Source organism: Myotis daubentonii, chromosome 7, assembly GCF_963259705.1.
Source record: "Myotis daubentonii chromosome 7, mMyoDau2.1, whole genome shotgun sequence".
In the NCBI taxonomy this organism is placed as follows: Eukaryota; Metazoa; Chordata; class Mammalia; order Chiroptera; family Vespertilionidae; genus Myotis; species Myotis daubentonii.
In genome coordinates this window covers 86,231,729-86,247,039 of record NC_081846.1, presented here as the reverse complement: position 1 = coordinate 86,247,039, position 15,311 = coordinate 86,231,729, and the positions used below count along the sequence as shown (strand labels likewise).

Sequence of the window (15,311 nt, the reverse complement as noted above, 5' to 3'; positions counted from 1 at the left end):
TTGTAAATTTCAGTCCATTCTTTTCTTGCCTGATGTGTTTCTGTTGAGAAGTCATTTGACAATCTAATGGGAGATCCCTTGTATGTAACTTTCCGTCTCTCTCTTGCAGCCTGTAAGATTCTCTCTTTGTCCTGAACATTTGCCATGGTGATTATGATGTGTCTTGGTGTGGGTCTTTTCGGGTTCACCTTGTTTGGGACTCTCTGGGCTTGTGTGACTTTTTTCTTCCCCACCTCAGGAAAGTTTTCTGATATTATTTCTTCGAGTAGGTTTTCTAATCCTTGTTCATCCTTCTGTTGTTCTGGTACTCCTATTATTCGTATGTTGTTTCGTTTCATGTTGTCCCAAAGCTCCCTTAGGCTCTCCTCCTGTCTTTTAATTTTTTTCTCCAATTGCAGTACATTTTGGGTGTGTTTTGCTTCCTTGTCTTCTAATTCACTTATTCGGTCCTCCGCTTCTCCTAGTCTACTGTTGATACTTTCAATGGAGTTTTTCATTGCAGCTATATCACTCTTCATTTCCTCTTGGGTCTTACTTAGGTTGTTGATTTTTTCATCTGTTTCTTCTACCTTCTTCCATATGTTATCGATTTTTTCATCTGTTTCTTCTAGCTTCTTCCATATGTTATCGATTTTTTCATCTGTTTCTTCTTGCTTCTTGAAGAGGTTGTCGATTTTTTCCTCCATCCGGTTTATGCACTCTAGGATCCTTATTCTGAATTCTTTATCTGTCATGTTGCATGCCTCTGTATTACTTAGCTGCTTTTCTGGAGAGTCCTCCTTCTCTTTCCTTTGGGGGTTTCTTTGTCTACCCATGTTTGATCTCAATGACATATCTAGACGTTGAGTTGTTCAGTGGTTGCTCCCTTGGTGGCAGTGACTCCTTGGTCTGTGGTTGCTCTTCGGGCGGTTGCGGTAGCAGCTGCTCTTCAGTTGTCAGCAGCTCCTCTGGTGGGTGCTGTTCACAGCTGTGGTGGCTCTTCTGGCTGGTGGGGCGAGGTTTCACGTACAGCTGCTGTTCCTCAGCAGAGGATGTGGTGCTCAGGAGGTTGCTGTTGCTTGGATCTGCTGCGTTGATTTAAAGGCACAAAATACAACACAACAAGGCACCACGTACCAGGCACTATACACAAATATATTTACGATATTAATAACCCCAAGTAAAGGTGACCACCTGAATTAAGAGAATTAGGGGATAAGGAAGAAGGAAGAGAAAAAGATAAAAGAGAGAAAGGAAAAGAAAAGTAGGGACCAAAAAAAGGGAGTGCAAAAATGAAATTGGGAAAAAGGAAGGGGGAAAATAAAAGCGAGAAAAGAAAAGAAAAAAAAAGAGCGAAAAGAGAGAATGAAGTGGAAGAGGGGAAGAGACTTTTTATATGAGGAGAATACTCCTATAGAACAGCCATTAATCCCAACAAATTCCAGCAACAGCTCCCTGGATATGAATGCAAACTAGAAACAACCAATAATATAACGATGAAAATAGAATGGTGAACACTAATCCCAAAATAAAATAAAGAAAAAATAAAATGGCACTTTAAAAAATGGTAAAATGGTAGCAGTAATAATACTGGTTAAAAATAAGAAGGTAGTAATTAAAAGGGTAAAATCAGGTGATGGAAAAAGAAGAAAGAAAAAAAAAAAAGAACAGAAAAAAAAATAAAAAAAAAATTGGTTTCTTAGTTAAAAAGTGAAAAAAGAAAAAAAAATTGCAGTAGTGAATGTCCTTCGTTTCTTCTATTCTTCAGTGTGGCTCGCCTTAGACCTTCCAGGTATTCAGGAGAGTGTTGAGATTCCCTGCGATATACTGTTCCTCTGTGTTGTAAACCACAGTCCTTATTTTAAAGCATGCCGCATTTATTTCCCAGACTGCCTTATTTTGTGTTTAGCAAAGAGTCAGTTTGTGGGTCAGCCTCTGGGTGGCAGTGTTCTGGGGTTGGCCTCTGAGGCTATAGGGCCTCTCTGTCCAGTGGAAGTTCACTGCCCAGAGCTGACTGTGTAGTAGTTAGTTACCGGCGCTATGTTGTTGCTGGGATTGAAAATCCCCCTATAGGCCAGACCCTGTTAACTCCCAGGGACTGATCAGGTTATCTTAATCCTTGATCTCGTTCAGGGTGGAATCTGGGTGTGGCTGTGCTCCTTGCCTGGGGGTTGGGGGGAGGAGACTCACTCTCAGGAGCGGGTGGCTGCCCCAGTCCTGGCCTCAGGGGTGTCTCAGCACTCAATTCACTACCACCTCTCCCGGCTCCCCCTCTTTCCCCAGTCTCTCCCCAGATTCCACTCCTCAGCACACTCTCCCTCTCTTCAGCACAGGTGAGTGTCTGTATCCGAAATGTCCCATGAACAGGATTCAGTGTAAACAAACAAACAAATGCCGGCCGCGGAAACGGGGAAGGCTTGGTTTCTGTAAGCTTCTTCTCTTACTGGGACTGCATGGTCAGGTCAGCTCTTCAGGCTGCCCCCTTTAGGCTCAGTCCTCCGTGATCACAGAACCCAGCTCTCAATTTCCCTGGCGGCGCCAGGAATCCCGCGGTTCTCCTTTCCCCCATCAGGGGCTGTGCCTGTCCCAAAGGACGCGGCTGTCTGCCACGCGGTCTCCCTCCGACTCTCTGGGCTCAGAGGTCAGGCAAACTTTCCTGCCCAAATCCCTGGTTTTTTTTTACTATCAGCTATATTTCTTTATAACAATTATAATATTTTATATAATAGTAACTGCTCTACTTTAAGTAAATATAACAAGTACATTAAACAAGTTTAAAATATTTCTCTAGAAAAGATACCATTAAGAAAATTACCACCTTAGGTAGTTGCTTAGTGGTTAGAGCACTGGGTCTCGGATTCAATTCCAGTCAAAGGCTCAAACCCTGACCCCGTCAGGGCTTGTGTGGTATGCAAGCAATCGATGTCTCTCTCTCTCTCACATCAATGTTTCTCTCTCTATGTCTCCCTCTTCCTTCCACTCTTTCTAAAAATATCCTCGGGTAAAGATTAACCCCCAAAAAAAGTTTACCAAATAAGCAGAAAAGTAAATAATCCTTACGTATGTTGCTGATGTAATTTTGCAATTTCTTTTTCAAACTCTTGAGGTTGATTAGGAATGAAAGAATAATCTGAGAGGTAGCCTGGCAAGTTTTCTGACTGGTTGTAGTCTCCAAGTTCAGCTAATAAACGAAAGAAAAATATTCACTTTAATAAACACATTTTTTAATGTTTATAGCCAAATCAGCAAAGTCATGAATTACATTATATTTCTGGAAGTAAAATATTTATATTTCTAGTGTTACCATTTAAACAAGTTATAACAATATATATAACATTCTTCTAGATTTAAAACACCTTGAGAATTTTTTTCTGGAATTGAAGTAATTGCTAACTAACTGGAAGTGTCATTACATTTCCTCTGCAGTCACTTTCTTCTGTACAGCAACTTATGTCTAAAGAACTTATACATTAAATGCAATGTACTATTCATATAGACCATCTTAATATATAAAAACCCAGGGCCCGTAACATCCAAAACGATTTACCGGAAGTCAGTGCTGTGTTGCCATGGGGACCCAGCACTGACTGCTGCAGCTGCGGGCACCCCGACCCAGCATTGACTGCTGAGGGGGCTGTGAATCAGTCCCGAAGAGAGAACTGGAGAGAAAAGCAGGGATTGATCCATAGCCTCCATGGCAGTTGTTGATCAGCACTTGCCTCTCTTTCACTCCGGGCTTGACCAGCATCCATGCCTCTCTTTCTCTTGGGCCTCTGCAGATCAGCCCCGCCTCTCTGATCAGGTCTGTTGATAGGCCCGGAGATGCTAATTGGCACAGAAACTGACCAATGAGAACAATATCTGGGTAAAGTGGGAGGAGCCAATGGCTGCCTAGGAGGCGGAGCTTTTGATGCTGACTGGCATAGAAACTGACTAATTAGAACCTAATCTGGGTGAACTGTGAAGGCAGAACCTAAGGTGGGGGCTGAGGAGGGTTTTAAGGGCAACAGCTGTTTGGTGTAAGGTAAGAAAGCAGTTCAATTTTTTAATGACCGGTTTGGAAGTATAATGTATATGGCTCGCTATCAGTCCAGATATAGGGATTATGTATTTTTGTCTGCCAAGAGCATCTCCTCCTAATGAAAAAGGCTCCCCCCCCCCCCATTTAAGCAATCCTATCCTATATAATCTATCTATACCACTAAAACGGTAATATTGTAATTAGACCAGATCAACCGGACATCTTCCAGACGTCCGACTTCCTTCCGGACAAAGCCATGGTGGTGGTGGCTGAGGCAGAGGCTGTTAGGGGTGATCAGGCCGGCAGGGTAAGACAGTTGGGGGCGAGATCAGGCCGGCAGGGGAGGGCTGTTGTGGATGATCAGGCAGGCAGAGGCAGTTAGGGTCGAGATCAGGCCAGCAGTGGAGGGCAGTTGGGGGCGAGATCAGGCTGGCAGGGGAGGTCAGTTAGAGGAAATCAGGCAAGCAGGCAGAGGCAGTTAGGGGCGATCAGGCAGGCAGAGGGGCTAGGGGCAATCAGGCAGGCAGGCAGAGGCAGTTAGGGGTGGTCAGGCAGGTGAGCAGTTAGGATCCAGCAGTCCCAGATTGTGAGAGGGATGTCCGACTGCCGGTTTAGGCCCCACAGGGATCAGGCCTAAATCGGGGGTCGGACATCCCCCAAGAGATCCCCAATAGAAGAGGATGCAGGCTGGGCTGAGGAAACCCCCCCTCCCGTATATGAATTTCGTGCATTGGGACACTAGCCTATCTACACTAATAAAAGAGAAAAATGGTAATTGGTGTACGACGCTACCCTTTTCATTGGCTAATCAGGGCTATATGCAAATTAACTGCCAACTAAGATTGGCAGTTAACTGACAACAAGATGGTGCTTAATTTGCATATGTAGGCACAATGCAGGGAGGCGAAAGGGAAAGCAGGAAGAAGGCCCCTGCCACTGACAGTGATCAGAAACCCAGGGGGGAGCTAAGAGCTGGGGGGCAGGGCAAAGGCAGCCCTGGGGCCGCCTTTGCCCTGCCCCCCAGCCATGATCAGAGAATCAGGCGCCTTTTCCGCCCTGGCCAGTGATAGAAGGAAGTAGGGGTGGAGCCAGCGATGGGAGCTGGGCACGGTCGAAGCTGGCAGTCCCAGGAGCTAGGGGTCCCTTGCCTGGGCCTAAAGCGAAGCCCACGATCGTGGGGCCGCTGCAGCTGCGGGTCCCCGCTGCCCGGGCCGGACGCCTAGGCCAGAGGCGTTAGGCCTGGGCAGGGGTGGAGCCTGCAACCGCGGGGAGCTGGGGGTCCCCTGCCTAGGCCTGACGCCTCTGCTGAAGGCCTCAGGCCTGGTCAAGGGGCCAATCCGGTGATTGGCGATCGGAGCGTGATGAGGGTCAACTCCTCTGGCCGAGGCATCAGGCCTGGGCGGGGGGCATAGCCGGGGATTGGGTGGATATGATGGTCCCCTTGCCCAGGCCTAAAGCCTGGGTCAGAGGCATCAGGCTTGGGCGGAGGGTGGACCAAGCGATCAGAGGGAGATGGGGGTCCCCTGCCCAGGCATGATTCCTGGGCCAGAGGCCTCAGGCCTGGGCGGGGGCCAGAGCCAGTGATCGGGGGGGGGGTCCCCTTTCCAAGCCTGACACCTCTGGCGGAGGCGTCAGGCCTGGGCAAGGGGCCGATCAGGCGATCGGAGGGTGATGGGGGTCTACGCCTCTGGCCGAGGCATCAGGCCTGGGCAAGGGGCAGAGCCAGCAATCGGAGGGGGCTGGGGGCAGAACCAGTGATGGGGGGAAATGAGGGTCCCCTGCGATTGGAGGGTGATGGGGGTCAATGCCTGAGGGCTCCCAGTATGTGAGAGGGTGCAGGCTGGGCTGAGGGACACTCCCCCCACACACACACCCAGTGCACGAATTTCGTGCACCGGGCCCCTAGTATATATAAAAACCCAGTGAACATTACAGTGGCATGACCAGGACAACCAGAACATCCGGTGGCTATGATACGCACTGTGGCAGCCAACTAGCCTGATCTGGGCCAGATCGCCCCCAATCCCCTGATCAGGGCAGAACCAGCCGGCCATCCGCCTTGGCTGGCAGAAATATGGAGTCCAGGAACCTTGGAGGTGCTCGGTCTCAGGCAGCTGTGCCGGCAAAGTTCTCCTTTGGTGGAAGTGGACCTGGGATTAGGGTGCCGGAATCAGGAATGGGGTGGGGAGGCTTTCCTGGTGGCCACAGAAGTCCCTGCAGGCCGAGCACAGCACCCAGGCGTCTGGCCCTGGTCTCAGCAACGGCAGGAATAGGGGCCACGGGGCGCAGGGGGCGGCGGCACATGGGAACCAGGAGGCACAAGGCCCAACGTGGGCTCTTACCCTGCCTGCTGGGCCAAGCAGCACCAGCAGGTGGGCCATGGTGTGCAGCAAGGCGCTTGGCTGCCGACTGGAGGGGAAGAGAGCCAGGAGGGCAATGCTCAGTGCCAGCCAGAGCCCCGAGCGGTGTGGGCGGGGCCGGAGCTGGAAACCCTGGCAGAGTGGGGGGGGGGGGGTGCAGCCCCATGCCTTTTCAGCCTTGGCCTTGGAATTCTGTGAGGAATCACTGTACTGGCGACCAGCGCGTCAGATGTCAGCCCTGCTTCAAGAGAGAGGACATAGCGGAAAGTGGCAAGGCCACAGGAGAAATGGGAAATTTTGTTGCCATTTTCAGGAAACACAGCTGCCACGGTCTTCAGTAAATATGAACAGATAATCTTTGGTCTCCATTCTACCGAAGAAGCTGAGTCTCAAAGAAGGGAGCCTTCCGCAACACCTCACCCACTGCTCATACCTGACCCTGTGCAGCGTTGTTTTCGTTGGAAGAGAGGATCCAAAATGTTTTTAGATCTTTGCTATTTTAGGCAGGAAAGAATTTAGCACAGGGAGCTGGTGCTTGGGATATCAACGGAAAGCTGGAGGAGTGGGTGCTAGGCTGGGCCCCCAGGAAAGACTCCCTGCTCAGCGAGAGGAGCTGCCCCCTCAGACACAACTGAATACGAGGACACTCTGGAGCAGCTGTGACCCAAGTATCAGGAAACTGCTGCCCCCGCAAGTGCCCCCCAGCTCCCACAAAACAGGTCCCTGGACACTGCCTCTGCCACAACTGTCTGTGCACAGCCTGGATTCCGCTGCAGAAAACCTCCACATCTCTGCAAACATGATCACCAGCAGCAAACAGCCAAACTTCAGGAAGATGCCTCTGCCCCACTTCTGCCTTCAAAATATTGTGCAAGTGCATCCAATCGGCAGAAACGAAATCATATCCAGAAACCTAGTTGCAAAGGAGTTTGGGCAATTTCAGACTTTCGTCTAGGAGTGAGATCTTGCCAATGTACCTCATGTCGTTGATAAAAATGGGGCCCGGCTGGTGGGGCTCAGTGGTTGAGCATCGACCCATGAATCAGGAGGTCACGATCTGATTCCTAGTCAGGTTTCGAGCTAGATCCCCAGTAGGGGGCGTGCAGGAGGCAGCTGATCAATGATTCTCATCACTGATGTTTCTATCTCTCTCTCCCTCTCCCTTCCTATGAAATCAATAAATATTTTTTTGAAAAATGGAGTCATGCTATATAAATGTGTTATAATGAGTTTTTCACTTCATAGATCACTAATGTCCTTCCTGTTAAAACCATACTTACAGAACATTATTTATTTATCATTCATTTTAATAGATCTCAGAGAGAAGGGAGAGAGAGAAACATTTTTCTGTTGTTTCCCGCACTCATTGGACTGAGTATTGAATCTGCAACCTGGGCATGTGCCCTGACTGGCAATTGATGTACCGCTTTCTGGTGTATGGGACGATGCTATGCTGGTACCCTGACCCTAAATTCTAGCTTCCAGAACTGTGAGAGAAATACATTTCTGTTGTTTAAGCCACGCAAATTTATGATATTTTGTTATGGCTGCCTAAGCTAATCCTATAAAATAAAAGTCCAGCGACCAAATAGCAGATGACCGGAATGACCGGAACAATTGAGGCCCCTCACCCTGGCTGGCCCCACCCGATTGGCCCCCACTGGGGTGGACCGATTGGACCCCACCAGTGCACGAATTCATGCACCAGGCCTCTAGTGTAATTATATGTTATTTGCCGGCCCTGGCTGGTGTGGCTAAGTTGGTTGGAGCTTTGTACAGAGCACCTGAAGGTCATGGGTTTGATTCCCAATATGGGCACATGCCTGGGTTATGAGTTCCATCCCCGATTGGGGTGAGTATGGGAGGCAACTGATCAATGTATCTCTCTCTCTCTCCCCCTTTCTCCATCTCGAAAAATCAATAAAAAATAAAATCCTGGGCTGATACTTACACTGAACAGCAAATGAAGCCAAAAGGGCAGCAGTATTATAAGGACAGGGCAATCTAATAAAACAAAACAGAAAATACATAGCCCAAAGTTATACACAATGATTTCAAAAGCATGATAATTTATAATATACTAGTTACACTTGAAATTTCTATGTTGACTTATATTTTAACTATTAAGTAATGAACTTATTTGATGAAAGGAATTAATGTTATATGTAACTTTTTTTCAATAGATAGTTTACAAAGGTCTTGAATTTCTTAATATAGAGCTAAGAGTATTCTTAAACTTATTACTAAAAATGTATAATAGCCCACCTTCCAGTAAGAATGTCTTGTTTAATTTGCAAAAAATACTGGTACCTTAAAAAAAAAAAAGATAGTTAGCATTTATTGGAATTATAGCATTTTAGATATTAAAAACTATATACTTATATTAACAAATAAAAATTTAAATATTTAAGTATTTACTTCAATAATGTACATATTAACACAAGATATTTTAAAAATAAGCTTTCATAAATTCATGAATCCAAGTTTTGAAATTGTTTGATAAATGAAATTTTGTACTTCAACTGTATTGTTTCCACTAGATCCATTATAAAACTCCTAACGCTTGTTAAGAGTAACATGACCTAGGGAGAAGATTAGAGAGAAATACTCTAAGGATTGGTGTATACAGAAAGTATGCTGGGAAGCACAACAGACATAGGAAGGCTGACAGTAACAATGCACTAGAGACCAGTAGAAGAAAATCATTCTTTCTGCTGAGATGGGAAGCCAACTTCAAGAACAGGCCTGTGTGCTGATTATCTTCTGGCAGCAAGAAGCTATTGACTGCAGAAAAGCACCTTTCCCTCTTCATATGAGTTAAGAAACCTCTCTTTGATTAAATAAAAACAAAAAACCCACATAAGTTCCTTTACTACAACTGATCTAATATTAGAATTGCCAAGTACCCAATTTCCTTAAAAAAAAAAAAAAGTAAGTATCCTATAACAAGAATACTAGGGTTGCTTACAATATGGCACTGTCCTGTCCCTGCTAGTGGGTGAAGTCATTCCCGCACAGATGTATCAATTCTTGGGCAAAACCACCTGTGCTGTATAATATTGGTAGAAGACCAAAATTTGTGGCTTTAAATGTTTAAATAAGGAATTTACAGACTTCACCCCACTAAAAAGAGGATACATACTCCAAGAGTTAAAAATCATTAAAAATTTTGTTTGATTAAAGTCATTAAAGAGTTCCACGACCATTCAAATTACCAAAGAATGTAATTAAGGTTTTAGAAAATTAGGCATTGATTGTAATTTTTTTTAAAAAAGAGCTGATACAAATATCTTGGCTTCATCCTATATAATAAAAGCCTAGGTAGCGTCACGTGCAATGTCATCACAAGATGGCCGCCACACGATGGCCGGCAGGGGAGGGCAGTTGGGGGCGATCGGGCAGGCAGGGGAGGCAAGTTGGGGGTGATTAGGCCAGCAGGGGAGCAGTTAGTGGGCAATCAGGCAGGCGAGTGGTTAGGAGCCAGCAGTCCCAGATTGTGAGAGGAATGTCCACTGTTGGTTTACGCCAGCTGTGGGCAAATTACAGCCCGCTTGAAATGAATAAAACTATTGAAAAAAAGACCGTACCCTTTTATGTAATGATGTTTACTTTGAATTTATATTAGTTCACACAAACACTCCATCCATGCTTTTGTTCTGGCCCTCCGGTCCAGTTTAAGAACCCATTGTGGCCCTCGAGTCAAAAAGTTTGCCTACCCCTGGTTTAGGCCCACAGGGATCGGGCTTAAATCAACAGGTGGACATCCCCCAAAGGGTCCCAGATTGGAGAGGGTGAAGGCCAGGCTGAGGGACCACCCTCCATGCACAAATTTCATGCACCGGGCCTCTAGAATATTAATAAATTCTCTGAGGCTTAATACATAGTATTACAAATATTATTGCTTACTCAATCTAAGACAACATATTTCTATCCAGCCATCTTAGTTTCATAATTAAAAGTTAAAGGTCCCTGGTCTGGCCGGTTGCTCAGTGGTTAGAATGTCAACCCTTGGTTCAATTCTTGGTCAAGGGCAATACCTCAGTTGCAGGTTTGATCACCTAATTGGGGCAAGAGCAGGAGGTAACCAATCGATGCTTTCCTCCCTCTCCTTTTTTTCCCTCCCTCTCATCACCCCCTTCCACATTTTCTAAAAATTCAATGGGAAACATCCTTAGATGAGGATAAAAAAAAAAAAGTTAAAGGTTCCTGGTGGAAACAATCTTATAGTTAGGATTGAAAGGTCATGTATATCCTTGACATAATATTCTGAATATTACACAAATAATACCTATGTGCTTGCTGAATTTTATTTACATACTAATCATTAAAGACTGACAGAATGGAAACCAGAATAAGCTAAATCAAAACTATAAGTCCTAAAGTAAGCCAGCCTATAATCTTTGGCAAGTTACTTAAAATTTGGCTGGGTCTTGTTTCTCTATTTGTAAAAAGAAAGTAGAACCACAGCCTAGTATAGGTATCTTAGGGGTCCTAATCAGAAAATACAAGCCTAATTTTGAAAGACAATTAAGACCTTTAAAACAGATTAAGAATGATTGAGGTAAGTTTAGATAATCACCTTTACAAGCTGTAAAAATAACGAAACTTTTCTAATCCAGATAATAATGAATACTTATCATGCTCTAAAAAGGTATGAAAAGTGATGTCATTTGTATTCTCTCGGCTTCTGAGTAAACTCCAATTCCAATGATGCCAGCAAAAGTAAATTATGTTTCATTTGGAAGCTCTGTAAGTCCATTCTTTTTTTTTTTTTTTTTTTTACCACTAACCTAAAATGGAATCCCAAGGTAAGGAGGTATAGCTGATTTCCTGTTTTGTGGGGCTTATACTAGTCCACGGATGGCAAACCTATGACACGCGTGTCAGAGGTGACACGTGAACTCATTTTTTTGGTTGACTTTTCTTTGTTAAATGGCATTTAAATATATAAAATAAATCAACACTAATAAAAGAGAAAAATGGTAATTGGCGTACAAGCTACCCTTTTCATTGGCTAATCAGGGCTATATGCAAATTAACTGCCAACTGAGATGGCAGTTAACTGCCAACAGGATGGCGGTTAATTTGCATATGTAGGCACAATGCAGGGAGGCGAAAGGGAAAGCAGGAAGAAGCCCTCTGCCACTGACAGTGATTGGAAACCCAGGGGGGAGCTAAGAGCTGGGGGGCCGGGCAAAGGCAGCCCTGGGGCCGCCTTTGCCCGGCCCCCCAGCCATGATTGGAGAATCAGGTGCCTTTTCCGCCCTGGCCAGTGATAGCAGGAAGTAGGGGTGGAGCCAGCGATGGGAGCTGGGCACGGTCGAAGCTGGCAGTCCCAGGAGCTAGGGGTCCCTTGCCTGGGCCTAAAGCGAAGCCCACGATCGTGGGGCCGCTGCAGCTGCGGGTCCCCGCTGCCCGGGCCGAACGCCTAGGCCAGAGGCATCAGGCCTGGGCAAGGGGCCGATCCTGCGATTGGAGGGTGATGGGGGTCAACGCCTGAGGGCTCCCAGTATGTGAGAGGGGGCAGGCTGGGCTGAGGGACACTCCCCCCCCCCACACACACCCAGTGCACGAATTTCGTGCACCGGGCCCCTAGTATTAAAAATATAAGTCTTTGTTTTACTATGGTTGAAAATATCACAAAATTTCTATATGTGACACGGCACCAGAGTTAAGTTAGGGTTTTTCAAAATGCTGACACGCCGAGCTCAAAAGTTTCGCCATCGCTGTACTAGTCCTTACAACTGTGGCCCCAAGGGTGTCTTATTACTAATCCGGACCATCGCATTAAAGCTACTTAAGCCCTAAAGTTTTAAAGGAGTATTTCTTAAACCTAGTGGAATATTTGAGTCACCTGGGAAGCTTGTAATGCTTATGCACAGGTCCCATCTGAGACCTATTAAATCAGAGTACCCAGGGGGTGTGGCCAAAGCAAGAGCTACCCTAAGTGATTCTAATTTGTAATCAGTGTAGAGATTCACTGATGCACAATGTACACTATGGTAATAAAGTACAAACTAGCCACTTACCCCAATTACCAAATAGTGCCCGTTATAACATTACAAATCCATTATAAAGGATTTTTGAAATAATGTATTATTTCTAGTGAAAACAAAGATAATTTTCTAGACTTATGGACTGCGTAAATACTTTCTCGATTACTATAAAATTTGATTTTACTTTCTTCTACTTCTGGAATATGCTTTGATTTAATTATCAGTGAGACACATTTATTCCTTGATTATATCTTCAAAAAAGCTATACAAAAATCAACACATTCAAGTTTTATTAAGAAAGTCAAAGACAGTTTTTTGAGTAAATTATGAATATAGCTATAATTGACAATATTTTAATTGCTTTTGCTAACAAACTCAATAAACATTAAATATATTAGAAATCCAATTTAAATTTATTGATCTTTTAATTACAAATATTTATTACACATTTAAAAATCTGATTACTAAAACATACAGGATGTTCTGAAAAAATGCATACATATTTTGAATAATTATTCATTTCAATGGGTTAAATCTGAAGAGAAAGTGTGGGAACCCTAACCAGAGTACACCGGATGTTCAAGGCCAATTTGCCATACACTTGTGCAAAGGCAATGACACAGCAGTTTTACTGCACACACTGCGCAGGCATACTTTGCTATAACCCAAATACTGATGTCACTATTTGGCAAGAAGCCTCTTTTGTCTGAGTTCGTATAAAGATGTGTTACTGACCAGCTGGTGCACGGCTGCTTTGGCTACTTTGAAGAACTGTTTTGTCTGATGGCTCCTTGTTAGCAATGGCTACTTGGGTCTACAATAAAGTCTCTCCTGTATGCCTACCATGTCTTGTCTTCTCCGTTTAATACCTTGTGTCCAAGGAACTGTGCTCAAGAAGGATCAAGGAGGAACTTGCTTCCACAGAAAGAAACATCAACTGAAGCTACCAGGTGTTAAAGTGTGTATACATTATTTGGGCACACCCTGTATTACAGAATACTTTGCTACTTGATTTCAAGTTATATGTACCAGGAAACAATAAAATGCATTTAAAAATACTTTAGAAATCACAATTTTCATTAATTCAGCGTAGCTTCCTTAAAGTTCATCCAAGAATAGGTTTTACTATACTAAAAATCTTGTTATTTTAATTAACAACAACAACAAAATCTAAGAGCAACAGTATTAAACTAAAGGGTATTCATATAACAATTTCGCTTTTCAAGATAAATTAGCTTGGATACTATTAGTTTGAACTACCTAATCCAGAGTCTATATTCTTGAATTCTCCTGTTATAAAAAAGGTAACCTACTGTCCCCACTCCCCCAACAACAAACACATAGAAAAGGACTCTAAAGGATGTGAATCTAATTTTTATTACTTTATCTACTGAAAACTCTGCTTCAGAAACACCTGAGGATTGGCAGGGAAATGTCTTTAATTTATTCTTTTGTTGTTCTACTTCACCTTAGTATTCTAAAGGATAACCAATACATTAATATCTACATTAATATAACTTTAGGTACAGATTTTAAATTTGGCACCTAACTTTTAGAATAATTGTGAATATAGTCACTGACCTATATTCTTATATCTTTTATGGAAGGTATAATATGTTAATATTTATTCTGTCTTATTTTGCTAACCCTATCTAATAAAGGGTAATATGGAAATTAACCATCACTCCATCACAAAGATGGCGGCACCCATAGCCACAAGATGACAGCACATAGTCCTCAGCCCCGCTGGAATCCCCCAGTCCTGGGGGGGCGGCCGCGGAGAGTGGGCAGCATGAGCGGCCTGGTGGAATGCTTGCATCATCGCCCTGGCAACAAGGCAAGCATTCTGCGCCCAGCTGCAGATGGGCCTCTGGGCAGCGGGCACAGAGCGGCCAGGCCCCACAGAGAGCTACTGGCGCACGAATTTATGCTCAGGGTACTAGTGAATTACTAATTATCTTTCAAGCAACACACATGGTTATCCTTCAGGTTACTTAAAGATTTTTTAAATTGATTTTTTAGAGAGAGAAGAAGGGAAAGAAAGGGAGAAACATCAATGTGAGAGTGGAACATTGATTGGCTGTCTCCTACACACCCCCTTACCAACGATCAAGTCTGCAACCCAAGCATGTGGGCTGACCGGAAATGGAACTGGCAACCTTTCAATGCACAGGACCATACCCAACCAACCGAGCCACACTGGCCAGGGTTCTTAAGGTTATTTTAATAATGACAGTTACCACACTGTGATTATTCCTCACTATTTATACCTTAAACAGTTATCTAACATTAATATACTATCAAAATACTCATCTGGGCCATTCTTGTATTTTCAATCTGCAGTTGGGAATCAGCTAATATGGAGGACAACTTAAGTTATTCACAGATTTTGACTGCAAAGGTGGTCGATGTGCCTAACCATGTTTTTCAAGGGTTAAATATTTTTATAGGGGGAAAAGCAGGCACAATTCTCACTATATAGCACCGCTTAAAATGAAGCAGTATCTGATTACTTCAATTAGTTACAGCAAAGCAGCTTAACCAGGTTTCACTGGAAAATATCAGTATTTATGTAGCTCAGGAGGGTTCTTGTGGCTGTATGGGGTGGCCCTGGGGTTCCAATCTCCTAAAGCAGTGGTCAGCAAACTGCGGCTTGCGAGCCACGTGCGGCTCTTTGGTCCCTTGAGTGTGGCTCTTCCACAAAATACCATGTGCGGGCGCACATGTACAGTGCGATTGAAACTTCGTGGCCCATGCGCAGAATTCGGTATTTTGTGGAAGAGCCACAATCAAGGGGCCAAAGAGCCGCATGTGGCTTGCGAATTGCAGTTTGCTGACCACTGTCCTAAAGCATTACCTGTCATCCAGGAGGGAAGTAAACTGTTTTGAAACATCTATGACCTATTCTGTGTGCTGCTAGTAAACTCAGAATTATGGCATGGGAATCTATTTTTG

At 44.5% G+C, this 15,311-nt stretch overlaps 1 protein-coding gene across 10 annotated transcripts in view; it reads right to left on the bottom strand.

Moving 5' to 3' along the window:
- Nucleotides 1-15,311, bottom strand: part of PTPN4 (protein tyrosine phosphatase non-receptor type 4) — a 230,908-nt gene that overhangs the window by 146,113 nt on the left and 69,484 nt on the right. For all 10 annotated transcript variants that reach the window (XM_059704692.1, XM_059704696.1, XM_059704697.1 and 7 more), the window contains 3 exons: nt 8,626-8,670; nt 8,312-8,364; nt 3,040-3,160 (listed from right to left, as the gene is read on the bottom strand). In XM_059704692.1, the coding sequence (XP_059560675.1) occupies nt 3,040-3,160; nt 8,312-8,364; nt 8,626-8,670 (219 nt within the window). The remainder of the gene's footprint in view (nt 1-3,039; nt 3,161-8,311; nt 8,365-8,625; nt 8,671-15,311) is intronic.